General features: G+C 47.0%; 1 protein-coding gene across 2 annotated transcripts in view; it reads right to left on the reverse strand.

Annotated features, from left to right (window-relative positions):
• Positions 1-227: 227 nt before the first annotated feature.
• Positions 228-16,596, reverse strand: part of Tgfbr2 (transforming growth factor beta receptor 2) — a 98,129-nt gene continuing 81,760 nt past the window's right edge. For both annotated transcript variants that reach the window (XM_059268829.1, XM_059268830.1), the window contains 2 exons: positions 3,366-3,493; positions 228-847 (listed from right to left, as the gene is read on the reverse strand). In XM_059268829.1, the coding sequence (XP_059124812.1) occupies positions 668-847; positions 3,366-3,493 (308 nt within the window). In that variant the 3' untranslated portion in view covers positions 228-667. The remainder of the gene's footprint in view (positions 848-3,365; positions 3,494-16,596) is intronic.

A 16,596-nucleotide genomic window follows, 5' to 3' on the forward strand; every position in this document is an offset into this window, starting at 1 on the left:
TTCTGCTCCATTCTGGAGCTCTCCAATAAAAACTAATTTCCCGCCGGGCGGTGGTGGCGCACGCCTTTAATCCCAGCACTCGGGAGGCAGAGCCAGGCAGATCTCTGTGAGTTCGAGGCCAGCCTGGTCTCCAAAGCGAGTTCCAGGAAAGGCGCAAAGCTACATAAGAGAAACCCTGTCTCGAAAAAACCAAAAAAAAAAAAAAAAAAAAAAAAAAAAAAAAAAAAAACTAATTTCCCGGGAACATTTGATCTTTTTCTTTGTCTCCATGCAGAGTATGGCTATAGATAGAAAGATATAGACATATATAGATATATAGATATAAAACATAGCTATTCATATTTACATACAGGCATTAATAAAGTGCAAATGTTATTGGCTGTTGTAAAAATCAATCTCATTTCCTGAGGAGGTGCTAATACAGCTTATGCCATGACAAAGTCCAAGGCATAGAATGCTCTCTGTCACTTAGCCCCTGCTGCTGCTGCTGCTGCTGCTGCTGCTGCTGCTGTTGCTGCGGTTGTTTCTGAACATGGAGCAGCTATCAGGGAAGAAGGGAGCAAGTCCTTGGTTTCCCAGAAGCATCAGTCAGGACAGCATCCCACTGCCTCTGGTCTTTGGTGAGAGGGCAGCTTCTGGAGGGTTGGACCAGCCTGCCCAGAAAAAGCTATTTGGTAGTGTTCAGCGAGCCATCTTCTGGAATCTTCTCCTGGGAGCAGCTCCTCCCAGAGAGTCTATCCGGATGCTCCAGCTCACTAAAGCGCTCTGCCACACACTGGGCTGTGAGGCGAGCCTCAGGATCGTGGTCCCAGCACTCTGTCAGTGTCTCACACACGATCTGGATGCCCTGCAGAGGAAGGGAGGGGTCCCAAGGGCGTCATCAGTGAGTGGTCTCCATGGAATTAGCATCAATACATCATTATCAAATGATGTCCTATCAGAGTAGGACTCAGTCTAAGTGGTCATGCGTTTGCAGATGTGTGTCCAAGGGTAATATCACTCTCCACCTTAGTTTTTGAGGCAGGGTTTCTCAGTGAACCTAGAGCTAGCTGATCTCTGAACCCAGAGCTCACTAATCACAGGGTTTCTCACTGAATCCAGAGCCCACTGACTTGGGATCCTTCTGTTATGTCTTCCTCCACACTTGTCTTATAGGTGCACACCATGGCACCCAGCTCTTTACATGGGTACCAGGGATCCAAACTCAGGTTTGCATGCTCATTTGCAAACCCTTTACTAACTGTGCCATCTCTCCAGTACCTAGGATCCACCCTTGGCGGCACATATTGTATAGATTGTAAGAAATATATCTATTATAGGCTCTAAAAGACCCTTGTTTCCCACCTTAGGCTGGATTCTCTCTTTCCCTTGCCTTTCTTGGCCTTTGGAGTTTTATTCTTTCAGAATGTAACATGGCTAGATCATAGGTACTCTTCTGTTTGAGCAGGGTTGAACACCGAAGCCCAGAGTGGGACAGGCATTAGCCTGGGTTCACTTTGTAAAGTCCATAGCTCATAGAATGACTCAGAAGTTGCTCCCAGGACTGCCAAGGGTGACCCCAAGATGCCCCAGTCATCTCCAGTGACATTAAGCTAGGCCCTTTGACATGGATGTCTTTGTATGCCAAATATACCTGACTGTAAGATATTTTATAGCCTGTCCTCCCCCAGACAGCTCCATCCACTTAGCGTCACTCCCACGTAGGAAAGGTTGTCCAGATAGCAAAGTGCTCTTCCACAGGCTGGATTTCATTTTGCATCAAAATTTCTCTTACTATTTTAAGTGCTTTCAGAAAATCAGAAGGTAAGTAAATAGTCTGAGAGGTGGAAATAAGATCAGCTCCTTCCATGTAGAGGCCAGCATTGCCCCTGGTGACCTCCATACATGCAGGACAGATACATCTAACACTCTTGTGGAGAGTTGGCACTTGCCTGCCAATACCAGCAACTTTTACAACATCTGGGGAGTTCCCCCACCCCCAGTTCTTGATGTGGAATTAATTGCATAATTCACCTAACTGATGGTATTGATTGATGGCCCTGTTAAGAGTAGAGTGTTATTGTTGCTATACCAGAAACATTTATTTTGTTTTGACACAGTAATTACAGGCAGTAAATTAAATTAAATATTAAGCATTACCTTGAAATCAATAGGGCAACAAATCTCATTAAGAGGAAAAAAAATGTATTATGCAAATTCTTTTCAGAATTTTATCATAATGAATAACGGCTTCATTATAAGAACTTCACAGGAGAGACCTCAAGAGATGGTGACTGAGTTTCAGCAGAACACACCATTCCTGCACCTTCTAATTCCTGAGTTTTTTCAAACAGCCTTGCATTTTTAGAACCAAAGACAATTTGTCTGAGAGTCTGGTGAAGACCTTGACCCTGGGAAGCCTGGCTCACCTACTCCTTGATCACAGAGCTGGCTCTGGGCCAGGACTGGTTTCCGAGCAGGCTTCCTGCCCTATTTGTCTTCCTGATTGAGCCTGGCTTGCTGTTTCTGGTTCTCACTTGAATTCCCTGTGCCTTTAGGCAAACCTGTGCACCCATGGCCAGCAAGGATGAAGGACTTCATCCAAGAGAGCGGTAAATGGCTTTGCTGGGTGGAAAAGAATCATTCTTCCAGAGAGACAGAAAAACGCTCTTTCTTCACTGAGGCTCTTCCTTGAGTATATCACACATGTGGTCAACTGTCTCTCATTCACAACCTATTTTTATTTCGCCTCTCTTCCAACCTCTGTTATGAGCAGCCTTAACTTCCAATTGTTTGGAAGGAATGTCAGAGAGTGGTGTGGATGTCTCTCAACAGGCTGGCCTCCTCCTCCTTCACCAGCAAGCTCTTCTTCATTGATTTTCTGGCCTCCCACGCATGCTCATACGGGCTTCCCTCTCATCTCCGTGCACAGCCAGAAGATACAAGCACATCAGATACCCGACAACCATGCTTGTTTCCAACTGCAAAGCATTTCTTTGTGAAGTTGAAGAACCCCAGCAGAATAAAGTCAGAGCCCAGAGGGAATGAGATATAGGCTCCTGATGTGAAGGCACAGGAGTCCACAGCAGACAAGCTAGCAAAGTATCTTAACACTGAAACAAGAGGGCTTGGGAACAGTGGCCAGTGTCTTACAGTAGTCATCTGAAAGCTCTCTGTGTATGCTGTATAAGCCTGGTGAGGGCAACTTACGAGAACAGGGTCATCCACTTATATTGAAATTTTCCTTAGGGACACAAACCTGACAGGGTTACGGAGAACCAGGTACCCTGTACTCAGAGTTAAGCTCCATCTCCCAGAATCTCTATGGCCCACAAGCAGACTTCTCTGCATGTGCCTTCTGACCTTTCACAGCCAGCACTCCTTACCTGGTGGTTGAGCCAGAAGCTGGGGATTTCAGGCCGCCCTCGGTCTCTCAGGACATTGTCCTTCATGCTCTCCACACAGGGGTGCTCCCTCACCTTGGAACCAAACGGGGGTTCATAATCTTTCACTTCTGTGAAGAAAACAGGAAGACACAGGCCAGTTGAGCATAGGGCAGCACACAGCTGAGAGACATGTGCTTGGTGAGTGCCTGGCTGGATAATGTGAGGAAATAATGGCAGGATGAATCTGTCATTGCTAAAATACTTTTAACAATAGTGGATAAAATGAGAAGGAAGGGGTGGTGGTGGAAGAATGCTGGGAAATATTCCACTGGTGATGGTTCAGTCCTTCTAGGCATCATGCTAATAGCTGATACCTAGGGAATAAGGCAGACAGGGACCCAGCTTTCCCATCAATGCAGGCATGCTCAATGAGGGGATACTATTTCTAAGGAAGGAAACAGGTTCTTTGGTGGTGGGAAAACCTTACATATTGTGGGATGGAAAGAGAGCTCAGCAGTAAGCATGTGCACCTCTAGGAGACCAGAGTTTGGCTCCCAGCACCCAAGTTGGGGGGGGGTCTCACTTACTTCAGCTCCAGGGGATCTGATGCCCTCTTCTGGCCTTTATAGGCACTGCATTCATGTGCATACCTTTATAGGCACACATTCATATACAGTTATACATAATTAAAAAATAAAAAATAAAATCTTTTTTAAAAGCCACATGTATTACAAATCTTCTGGTCCTCCATAGGCCCATGGTATACAAACAGATTCAACAAAATGTGTTCAATTTCATGGGAACATCAGCCCTACAGAGTCAAAATTCTGAAAGAAGCTACAACCTGTATGGTTCCTGAAGACATTGCTAAAGGAAGTAAGTCAGATACTAAAGGGCAAATATTATGTGGTTCCACATAATGTCTCCCCAGAACTCACTGGAGATTCAGCACCATCATGAGGTACTAATAGGGAGGGCCAGGTGGGACCTTCCTAGTTGGCTGAGGGAAGTTCTTCCCTAATAAATCTCCTCATGGATTTTAACAGGCTGATGCCTCCACGGGTTATTTGGAGAGTGCATCTTTTATTATAGCCAGTTTAAAGCTGCTGTGGCAGTACAAGGTCTCATCCAGCACTTGGGATGCTGAGGCATGAGGGTCATGAGTTCAGGGCTAGCCTGGGATACATAGGGAGAACCCATCTAGACGAAACCAGCCAGTCGCCTCACCCTGTGGTGGGGAGCAGAGCGGCACCAGGCTACATTGCTGGATTTCCTTGTCTCCAGAATCCTGAGTCGAAAGAAAGCTTTTTCCTTTATCAATACTGACTCAGCGGCAAGTATCGCATTATGGCAGTAAGAAGGGGCTAAATCTCCTTAGAGACAAATTCACAGAGATGAATTTGTGTCTATCTAGGGGTTAGGAGATGAACATCAGGGAGAGGGGATAGAAATGTGGGGTTAGTCCTTATAGTCAGTATACAACTTCAGAGGGGGAAGATGAGAAAGTTCTGGGGCTGGGATGTAGCTCAGTGGTAGAGTACTTGCCTAGCATGCACAAGGTCCTGGGTTCAAGTTCAATCACCAATACCATTGAAGGAAAGTGTGTGTGTGTGTGTGTGTGTGTGTGTGTGTGAGAGAGAGAGAGAGAGAGAGAGAGAGAGAGAGAGAGAGAGAGAGAGAGAATGAAGGAATGAAGAGTACTGAAGGGCAAGGCTGGGCTACATTCCACATTTTCCCCAAAAGTATGCAGGATCTTTGGCCTTTAACTTCAAGATAATTTTCCTTAATGAGTAAAAATGTCAGTACTTTGCCTTCTGTGCTAAGAATGGAAGATGCTTCCACGATCAAATGGAATTGAAAGAGCACTAGCCTGTTTTATTTTTCTCCTTCTTTTTCCCAGGAGTTGTGTCTGCCTTTTTCAGCCTCACCCCGGTAGAAAAGCTGTCAGGATCTTATTTTATCATTCTATTTGCTGGCTGATTTTTAAAAATAGTATTCTTATTTATTCTTTGAGGTTTTCATAGATTTATGCATTATATTTTGATTATATCCATCCACCACCACCTCTCTAACTCTCCCCAGTGACCCCTCCCCTGTTCCTAACTTTATGTTCTCCTTCTTTGTTATCAATACCCACAGGGTATTTTTAGTAGCTTATTTTTCATAGATTTTTAATTTTCTCTTATTATACTTTAGAATGCAATTGCATTTATGACATTGAGATGAACACAAACCCTCTTTGTCCCCTTTTGATTTCAAACTTCCCAAGAAATTCATCTACACTGGTCTTAGGGTAAATTCTGAAATCTGACTTGTGGGGTACGTAAATACCACTTCTTCTCCCATTCCCTATCCGCCATCAGACTGTTGATCCTGAGGCTGAAGACTGAGGTGGGATTTTGTGTCTTTCTCTGCTTGGTCCTTTCAACTTTGCTTTATACACAGACAGCACCCAGTAAATACAAACTGGGATGATTTCAAGCAAGAGGGCAAGCTAGGGGGGTCAGAGCCGGCTCCAGAGGAGACACCATGCTCATCACCTTCTTCTTCCTCTGGAGTGAATGGAGTGACCCAAGGGACCACCATCGTCCCTTCCAGATCATCTCGTGGTCCAATCCAACCCAACAGCACGTTTTCTTGTTGCACTATACCTGGACAGAAAAGTCAAGATGGCATGGGGTTTGTGTGACATAAAAATTGCTCGTTCTATGCTGCATTGGGCCACAGACCCTCCGTTTCTAACTCTCTCGCTGCTGTTGCGGCTGTGTTTCTTGCCTGACTAGACACCCTTTACCAAGCCAAGTCCTCTAGAGCAGAGCAGGTGTTTGCCACGGGCCTCAAGCCTTCCCTTCTCTGCAGAATTGCACTGGGCTGATGGAAATACCCCAGCCTGGGGATGCCTGGACATGACACCCACCCGCCATCGGCAGCCATATCTCAAGGTGACATGTGTGTTGACTAGGCCAATCTTCTTCTTGCCTCTGCAAGCCATTCTAAGAGCTTCTGTGAGACAAGGCTGAGGCCAGGCTCTCTGAATGGTGTAGAAATCACAGCTCAGCTCCTTCTCCCTGACTGTCCCTGCTTCCCATGAGACCTGCTCCTCAATAAACAATGGCCCGCAATCTTCACTTGGGTCCTACTTCTGGCAATGCTGGTCCATGAAGAGCTTCCTTGTTTCTTTTTTGGTTTCTGTCTGCTTAGCTTCCTATATGAAGATAACTCTGCCACTCCACCATGAGGGAGCTTGCAAAGCCCTTCCTTGAGTAGTAGAAAGGATGCTCAGAACCACACAGCATTATGGGGGTCTGATGAGGTGCCTTTGCCTGTCCAGAAGGCTTCCTTGCTTTCTTCTTCCCAGGGAACACTTTAGAGAGTGTTCCAGAAGCCACAGTCTCATGCCCATGCTCAGAAATGACAGGCAGGCCATTGCAACAAACGAGAGGAAAGTATCAGGATGACACTCTGGCCCGCTGTCCACCTCATGGCCGACAGGCCCAAAGAGCAAAGCAAACACTTCCATGATTGAATCATTGACTCGGGCTGGCTTATTCCACTCCAAGTTCTAACCCTCAAAGTCATTCGCGATAGCTCCTCTTCATTGTCACCTTGACTGACTTGGAATCATCTTGGAGAATCACCTCTGGGTGTGTCCCTGAGGTTCAGGGAGGAGAGAGGACCCTGCTCTTATGTGTGCAACACCATCCAATGGGCTCCATTCCTAAACTAAATCAAAAGGCACAAAGGAGAAATCCAGTTGAATCCATACATTCCCTCCCTGCTTCATGACGATGGACACACAACGCAACCACCAGTCACCTCATGTTCCTGTGTCCATGATGGACTGGCCCCTCAAGCTATGAGTCTACATAAACCTTTCGCTTCTTAAGTTGCTTTGGCCACAGCTGTCAATCACAGCACTTATTTTAATGTTTAAGTTCAGTGTGGGCCAAAGGAGGCTTCTGTGGAGCGTGGGAGAAGGTGGCTGCAGAGATGATGTAATAGATGCTCAGGCAGAAACAGAGATAAGGCATACATTTTTTTCCCAAAGCAAGGGGAAGCTTAACCGAGTTTCCCCTATTTTTCCTGAGATCTGGGGAACTGTGAGACTTCCTGTGCTCTAAAGTCCTACTTCCTCTCTTCGGCTAAAATGGGGAAGGGAGGTCAGGGGTCATTCATCTGCAAGGCGCTGGCAGAGACAACTGTCTGTGCCACACTGGGAGGATCTGAAGGTGATGCTGCCTTCTAAGTTTAAAATGGAAAAATGGAGCGGGGTTAGTGTGTGTGTGTGTGTGTGTGTGTGTGTGTGTGTGTGTGTCAAAGAAGATCATATGCCCCAAACTGGTGGGTGCCTGTCCTTTGAAAGCGACCTTTCAGAGGCTACAGTGGTGCACGCCTGTCATCTCAGCACTGGGGAGGCTGAGGCAGAGGGATATTGTAAATCTGAAGCCAGCTAGGGCTACACAGTGACCTCTAGGCAAACAGTCTGGGCTACAAGTGAGACCCTTTCAAAAATTAGTCAATCAATCATCACGCAGTAATGGCTCAGGTTAGGAGTGGGGGCAGGATTTGAAGTGAGCACATCACATTTGTTTATTTATTCATCTGCGCACAAGCTCTGGTGCACTTCTTGAGGTCAGAGGTCAGAGGACAACTTGTGGGAGTTGTTCGTTCTCTCCTTCCACCACATGAGTCCTGGGACTTGAACTCAAGAGCTCAGGCGTGGCGGCTGGTGCCTCCACTGTTGGAGCCATGTTGTATCGTTGTGCACACATTTCAAACTGACCTTTTTTTTAACCCCTGAAATGCCAACTTTGCACACTGTATGCTTCCCTGGCAGATAACAACACATGCTAGACTTTTTTTTCTTATCATGGGTTTTGTTGATTCTTCTTTCTGGGGTCTTTCCCCTCATTTTGAACACCCTAGTGCTGATCTTGCTTTCTTCTCTCGTGTCCCACAAGTGTGCCGAGATGACTCGAATCTGGCTGTGTGGATACCTGCCACCAGCCGATGTCTCTAGCATCGGCTCTGGGCACCAAAGCAGAGGTTCTGCTTACTACTTTTGTGGCTATTCAGGCAATCCCGTCTGCTGTTCTCTGAACCTGGGGACATGAATGGTGCATGGAAGGCCATTCCCTCCTGGGGAGATTTTCTAAATGCTCCTTGGTTCTAAATTTGCTTCAAGTTTTGTCAGAGGTCCACCCTTGGCTCTGAACAAGGAAGCAGATCCCTGAGTTAAAATCTGAACTCTGAGAAACAAGGTCAGAGGTCAGACCTCTGAGGGAGAAGTTTTTCAGGCAGGGATCCTGTGCTTGGTGCGTGGGCACTGACGTCATCGGCGGACTCTCATACTCTGTACCATACATGAAATAGTCCTAGGAACGGAGCAGCATGGAGGACTGACAGCATACTGGTGGCCTGAACTGCTTTAGCTCCTGGTATCTCCAGCCTGGAAGACTGCAGTCCACCCGTTCAGTGAAAGCTAAACCCACATGGACTCTGCCCATCTACTTATCTTTCATATCGGTGCTTAAAATATTTTAGAAAAAGCACTTGTTTAAACCCATAAAATCACTAAATGAAAGTTTCTAGAAAAACCCAATCTCCTCTCATCACTTTCACAAGGGTGGCTTTGGTGAGATTAGAGGGTGTTTAAACCATTGCTCATTGGTTATAAGTGAGCACTTCTCAATTTACTTTTCATAAAAGATCAGGTGAGTTACCCTCAGTTCAATGGAGAGAGGCTTCAGCAAAGCGCAGCAGAAATGAATTGTAGGACAAATGAGGCCAGCTGGACATCTCTAGCTATACCGCGTTGCTATTGAGGTCGCCTGGTCCAGCCGTGAGATGGCTCGGTGTGTAAGGGCCTCTGCTGCCAAGCCTGAAGACCCGAGATTCATCCCGAGAGCCGCATGGTGGAAGGCGAGAGCCAACTCCTACAACCTGTCCTCTGATCTGTACAAGCACCCCATGGCACACGTGTGCCTCCTCGATAAATAATTTCATAAAAATGTAAAGTCACTTAGACCCATTCTGAGTTCCTTCCTTATCCTATAGCAGGTCTGAAACAAGCACTTTTGGCACATTGGCTTTAAATGTGCCAGGGGAGTGGGAGCTGGGTCATGGTAAAGGAAAATGAATGGAGGTGACTGAGCATGTTTTAAGAGTGTCAAAGAGCCAGGCGGAGGATGCTGAGGAGCAGTCTGGAGAGATGTGACCCCACACCTGCACTTCACTGTTAAGAAAAGGGAGGCTCAGCTGGGCTGCGGTGGGGCAGGCCTTTAGTCCTAGCACTCCTGGGGGGGGTGGGGAGGCAGGGACAGGGGCAGTACTCTGTAAGTTCGAGGCCAGCCTGGTCTACAGATCTAGTACCAGGGCTACACAGAGAAACCCTGTCTTGAAAACAAAACACAGAGAGAGAGAGAGACAGAGACAGAGAAAGTGACAGAGAAAGACAGAGAGAGACAGAAAGAGAGAGAGAGACAGAGGCAGAGACAAAGAAAGTGACAGAGAAAGACAGAGAGAGAAACAGAAAGAGAGAGAGAGACAGAGAGAGAGAGAGAGACAGAGACAGAGAAAGACAGAGAGAGACAGAAAGAGAGAGAGACAGAGACAGAGACAAAGAAAGTGACAGAGAAAGACAGAGAGAGAAACAGAGAGAGAGAGAGAGACAGAGAGAGAGAGACAGAGACAGAGAGAGACAGAGAAGAAAAGAAAAGTGAGGCTGGAAAACAAAAGATTCCAAGCTGCTCCTGGAGTCTCAGGGACCCTGCAGACTGGCTTTGTCTTGCTAAGAAGTTGTTATACTTTCTTCTCTCCTCCTAGCATTTCAGAAAGTGCTCCTCCAATCCTGCCCAGAGCAAGCACCAGGGAATACCCCACCCACTGAGAACCTGACAAATGTCTCCCTCCCTGCCAACCTTGGTGAGGTCCTCTCTGGCATAGGCCCTCAGGAAGGGCTCTTTAGGGTCTGCGAGATGGAGACAGTTGGTAATTTCTAAACAAGCTATGTAAAAACTACTAATTAAAACGAAATCCCCTTACCTGGTATGACTTCCCTGCAGTGCACCCAAACACTTGTGTGTTCTGGCTTTGGGGAAGGTGGGGCAGTGGTAGGGCTGGGGGTGGAGAAAGAACAAGACAGTCCCATTCTTTAACCACAGACAGCAGGGGAGGATGGGGTTGGCATGGCACCAGTGCAGTGTTTACTCAGGTTCCTCTTTGCGGGATCCAGGGTGCTCAGACTACAGCAGATGTCTCCACCACAGCTAAACCAGCCCATCCCGAGAGTTCTCGGACTGAATGCCCCGTGTCCCCACACTGTTCAAAACACACCTTCTCTAACAGACCTTTGTTTTACTGCTGCCTGGAACTTTCTCTTCCTCCCCTTCCCCCACTGCCGAGGCTGAGGACCTGCCGCTGCTGCTCTTCCTTGCTCTCAGGAAGTCCCCCAGCTCCTCTGAAAGGAAACAGCCTGCCCTTCTCTGCATCACCACAGACCTGTCCCCCGAGACAGCACTGGTACGGCTTTGGCCATCAGCATCTGTCCCACAGCTGTTGTGGCTGTACTTGGACAGTGTCCCCTAAGGCAGCGCTCCTCTGATTTTATATTTTCTTTCCAAATGGTGCTGCCTTGGAGTCCAGTCAAAGCAAATGGTTTCCATCCCGGTCTTCCTGAAGCTTCTCCAAGCCTCCTTCCCTTTTCCTTTCAGCTTGGCCCATTGTTCTTTCGATACTTCTTCAAGAAGGAGCTGTCTGTGTCAAACCCTTGCTCACTGACCACTGTGTGTCAGCTTCTGTGCTGAGGTCCAGGTGGCCAGGGTTTGGGTCGGTCTGCATGTGGGCCAGTGCTGGCTGGGGATGAATACACGCGGTGCCTGCTGTATTCCCCAGAGGGGGCCTTAGACACCTCCCTCATCCGCCTCCCACACACTACTGTGCAAACGCTTGCCCAGACCCCAGGCCAACCGCCTGGCCTGGGACAGAGGTTCTTTGTAGAAGAAAGCCAGTCTCAGTTCTCCCCTTGCCCAGTTGAGATCTCCTGTCTTCTCTCCATTAGAAAGCAGAGGCACACCAACCACCCTTCCATCTTGTTCTCCTTGAACAACTCAGTTTGCTCTCTTATGCATCTTTTGAGATGCTCAAAGTGTCTGAAGTCTGCTGTAATTTCCTTCCTAAAATGATCACATCCACCCATCCCTTGCTGGACACCAGATCTGCTGCTGACCTATCCCAGCTTCACTCCTCACTAGACCTGCTCGCCTGGGGAGAGGGAGCCTTTGGACCTCTGCTCTTGCCAGGTGTAGTGCTCTTCCCCACATTCCAGTACCAGGAGGCTGAGCTGAGGCAGTTGTGAGGGTGACGCCTCTGTGAGCTTCCTAGAAAGACCATGCCTCAAAAACAAAAACGGACTCCTGTTCCTCAGCAGGGAGCAGAGTGCCTGGACACAGAGTCATTCATTAGATGTCACCTGAGTGAGTGAACGAATGGATGAGTGGAGGAATGTATGAAGGACTACATCCTTGGAGAAAGCAGGAGAAAACAGTCAGATTTTAAGGCATCCATGCACAGAGGCTAAGAGTCTTGGCTCTGGTAACTGGGATCTGGGGGCTGGGAAGAGGACTGTCGTTAAAATGCTTGCCTAGCAAATACCGGGGCCTGGATTTCATCAGAAGAAACCAAAATTAAAAATCCCAGGTGTGGCAGCACATGCCTATCATTCCAGAGGAGGTAGAGGCAGGTGCATACCTGGGGCTGGCTGACCAGTCAGTCTGGCCTACTTGGCAAGTTCTAAGGAAATGAGACATTCTGTCTCAAAAAAAAAAAAAAAAAAAAAAAAGTGGGCATTGCCTGAGAACAATACCAGAGGTTGACCTCTGGTCTTCCCTCTCTCTCTCTCTCTCTCTCTCTCTCTCTCTCTCTCTCTCTCTCCCTCCCTCTCTCTCTCTCTCTCTCTCTCTCTCTCTCTCTCTCTCTCTCTCACACACACACACACACACACACACACACATACACACACACACACAAACACACTCTCACACACACACACACACACGTATGCATACACAGATACGAATGCACACAAGCTCACACACACAGACATAGACGCGCATGCACACACACGTACACAGACACACATGCATACAAGATCTCTCACACACAGAGAGACCCAGACATGAATTCATCAAGGGAGACAGGAAAATTCAGGGATGCAGAGTTTCAGAAATGGGGTCCCTAAGGAGTACCGCCTCATCCAGTACTTCTCAAGAGCTATGTCTCCAGTGCAGGATGCACAGAGGGGCTCTGACCCCCACACACCACTCTGGGTATTCATTCTCCCTGTTCTCCACCAATCAGGCTGACTCTGTCCCAGGAAGGGAAGGCCTGTGGCTACAGGGCTCCTGGCTCCGTGGTTGTCCCACCCCTGGACACTGGTTTTCTCATCTGCGTCAGGAGGCTGACTGCGCATGCCCCAAGTGCGGTTCTGGCGGATTCAGTTCACTGATGAAGTGATTGCCTTGGCGATGGTGTCTGTGATTCCCCGGGGGCTTTCTTAACCTGGACCAAACCTTCCTCCTCTTCACACCACTCTCCCCTTACTGTGATCGTCTGTGCAGCTTTGTGGTGAACTGCACGCAAAAGGAAGCTTAGATTCGGCTTCAGACTTAACTCTTTATCATCTGTTTACACTGTCTTCCTGGTAATGCTGAGGGGAACACCCCCAGGGCTGTGCTGTGCACTTCTCCCTCCCTTGGGCTGCTCTGCACGGAGTCCAGGCTGACACCTGAGCCACACTGCTCCTCGCAGGCCTTCCTACCTGGGCATCCACTGATTTAGGCTGGCCTGGACGCTAGCTCCCTGTCTCCTTCTGCTGTACCTTTAACAGCTGTTGTATAACTGACAGCCCCTAACTGCAGGGAAGTTCATGCCACAGTGTTAGTCCCAGGAAACTGCTTGAAACAGAGTCAAGAGACAGGTCCTGAAAGGAGTTGATGGTAAGATCCTCAGTGAGGAGGAAGCATGGGGCAGGGGCCAGAGAAGGGAGGAGGAGCCTAAGGTGATGAAGGGGCTGGGCTTGGCATTCACAGGAAAGTCACACTCACCATCACCACAGAATCCTAAAGTAAGGCAGGAAGGACTTAATTGTCCTGAGACATCTGTCACATAATGCCAAATGTCCTGCTTCATGTAGATGGGATATTAGCTGACCCAATTGTGGGGTAAAATAGAAATCTTTGATTGCCATACTAAGGAAATATATTCTGCATTGTTATTTTAATTAATTAATTAATTATTATTGTGGGAGGGTGTGGGTGCATGAGCCACGGCTTGTATGTAGAGGTCAGAACTCTGTAATGTCAGTTCCCTCCTCCCACCTTTACATAGGCTCCAAGGATTGAACTCAGATCATCAGTAAGCACCTCTGCCCTGAGCCATCTCAAAGGGCCTGCATTTACTACTGCTACTACTGCTTACTATTATTGTAATTATATTATTATTATTATTATTATTATTATTATTATTATTACCCTTTCTCTTTGGAATTCAACAGCTGATGAAAAGAATAATCATACATCATCATGTCAGTAAAGGTCACACTTTAGAAGGATCAGCTACAGTTCCCCTCTTACACTTACACATCAAAGTCCCCTAGCAAATAGAGTAACTTGTTATCTATTGTATTAGAAAGGTGATAAATATAACATATATGTGTACATGTTTAAAAAGCATGTGCTTTTTTTTTTTTTAAAGTGCAAGTCTTTCTAGCAGACTCCAAGCTTCTGGGGTGACAATTGGACTTGCCTGTCCACTTGTGATTCTGGAGAGACAAGGATGCAGAAGCCTGTGCCTGTAGGGGACACATTTCATGTTTCATGTGCTTTCCATGTATAAAAATCACATGAAAATAAATGTTTCTGACATAAATTCTGGGTTAACCAAGTTATCTTTAAGGTCTTTAAATTGTCTTAAAAGACATTTTAAAAATGACGTAAGGGTCTGAGGAGATACCTCAGTTGCCGTGAGTACTTGAGTTTGGATTCCCAGCACCAAAGTTAAAAAAGCTGGACGTGGTGGCATGCACTTGTAATCTCAGTCCTGGGAAGGCAGGGCCAGGTGGGTCCCTGGAGCTCACTGGCCACCCAGCCTAGCCAAATCAGACAGGCCCAAGTTCAGTGAGACTCTCTCTCAAAAAACAAAGTGGAGAAGTACCATGGAAGACACTAGAGGTTGGCTTCCTGCCTCCACGGGTGCGCACACACACATGCACACATACACACACAAATCTGATACTTTTAGAAGAGGCTGATGTGTTCTCAGGGACGTGCCACATGATGTCACATGCTTCAATCTAGGGATGTCCATGAGGGTGGATGTGGTCAGAGTGGAGACTGGAGAATCAGGGGTGGGGAGTTACCAACAAACAAAGGAACGCCAGGAGGGTTTCCATTCAATTCCTGCCTGTTTTTTACCACAGAAGGTTGTAAAGGGTTTTTCTGAGATGAACTAAAGAAAATAGATCCTGGTTCCTTCCACAGGGAAACTTGTTTATCCCATAGCTTTTTTTTTAGAAACCATCAAAGCTGGCGAGCTTGGCTCTACCTCATGTGTGCCTCATTTCTTCCTCACTCAGCAAATATCAACAGGAAAGGGCTCTTGTCAGTGACAACAATGAACGCAGAATGCACCAGAGCCTTGGGCTGACTACCTTGTTAGAACTGGAGACCAGACATGATCTCAGGGGCTGTTTACAGAAGCACGGCGGCTCCCAGAGCACGGGAGAAGATACTGCTAGCCAGGTAAATTGATTCTGTCGGGGACAGCGTTATCTTTGACTCCACTCCTATCAGTCTACAGAGTCATTTTGGAGCTGTCAAAGCTTCCAAGCAGAAAATCATTTACGATGGCTAGTAGTTGATTAAACAAATTTAACTATGAGGAAAACACACACACACACACACACACACACACACACACACACACACACAGAGCTACTTTTAGGAGTGTAGAAGAAGACCTCTTAGGAAGGAAACCAGGAGAGAATTGTGAATTGTGCCAGCCAGATAGGAATCACCATCTCCACAGAAGCCAGAGATATAGAGGACAGTGGTTCAATAAGGGATGAGGAAAAGGTGACCTAGATCCTCCTTGGGGTTATGGAGAGCCAAACATATTCTGCAAGGGATGAGGACTCAGAACCAGTAATGGGTCCAGTTGGAATGGCAAGTTTGGGTTAGTAACCAGAGAGACCACTATTTAAGCAAGAAAATAAGTAATAACATTATTGGACATCTATAGAATGAAAGAAATACCCATTGCTCCCAGATGACAGAACTGCACAAATAATGGATAAGTACCAAGGGATAGTGAGAGGAAGAGCAGAGATTCCCTCAGAGTAATACACCTACTAATTAAGAAGGGGTAAAAAATAAACAAAAACATTTTCATGAGGAAACACCACAGTGATAATCCTTTAAAGTGGGAATTCTCAGTAGACCCCCAAATTTACAGGTGAGGCCAGAGACAAGCCAGAGTCTTCCCTTGTGTGGCAGTCAGACCTCTTAGCTGACACCAGCAGCCCTGGCCTGGGTTCCATGTGCAGAGAAGTCACCACAGTGTCTGTGGTGTACTTGTTCCAGACATGTCATCTCCATCTAATGAGAAAACACCAGCAGAACCCAAAGTAGGTGCAGGCTCTGAGGTGCTGGTTCCAATTTCACAAGTATTAAGGTCATAGAAGACTCCAGAAACAGCTGAGTGAGATCCATGCGAATCCTAACCTGAGTCCTCTTCCTGGAAAGCACATTCCTGGTGATTCTGGAGTGTAAGCGAGGTCTAGGGGTCAGCACAGAGCACTGCACCAATGTTAATGTCATGGCTTTAATGCAGTTAGACCGTCTCTTCTCTTTTGAATGTAGGCTAAGTTTTAAACTGGACTAAAGGTGGGTGGGTGGGCTGGAGTGTCTGCATTGTTGTTGTTGTTACAGTTGTTTATTGGTTTGTGTGTTTAGGACAGGATCTTCTCTGCAGTCCAGGCTGGCCTGTAAGTTACGATATAGCCTAGGCTGACCCACAACTTGCTTCAATCCTCCTGCCTTAGTATCTTGAGTGCTGGAATTACACACCTAGATCTCTGTTAAAATTTTTTGTTTGATTGTTTAATTGTGAGTATATGTATGTGGACATGTTTGTGAGGGGATGTGTGTGTGTAGTCTAGAGGCTGACACTGTTC

This window comes from Peromyscus eremicus, chromosome 7 (genome assembly GCF_949786415.1).
Source record: "Peromyscus eremicus chromosome 7, PerEre_H2_v1, whole genome shotgun sequence".
In the NCBI taxonomy this organism is placed as follows: Eukaryota; Metazoa; Chordata; class Mammalia; order Rodentia; family Cricetidae; genus Peromyscus; species Peromyscus eremicus.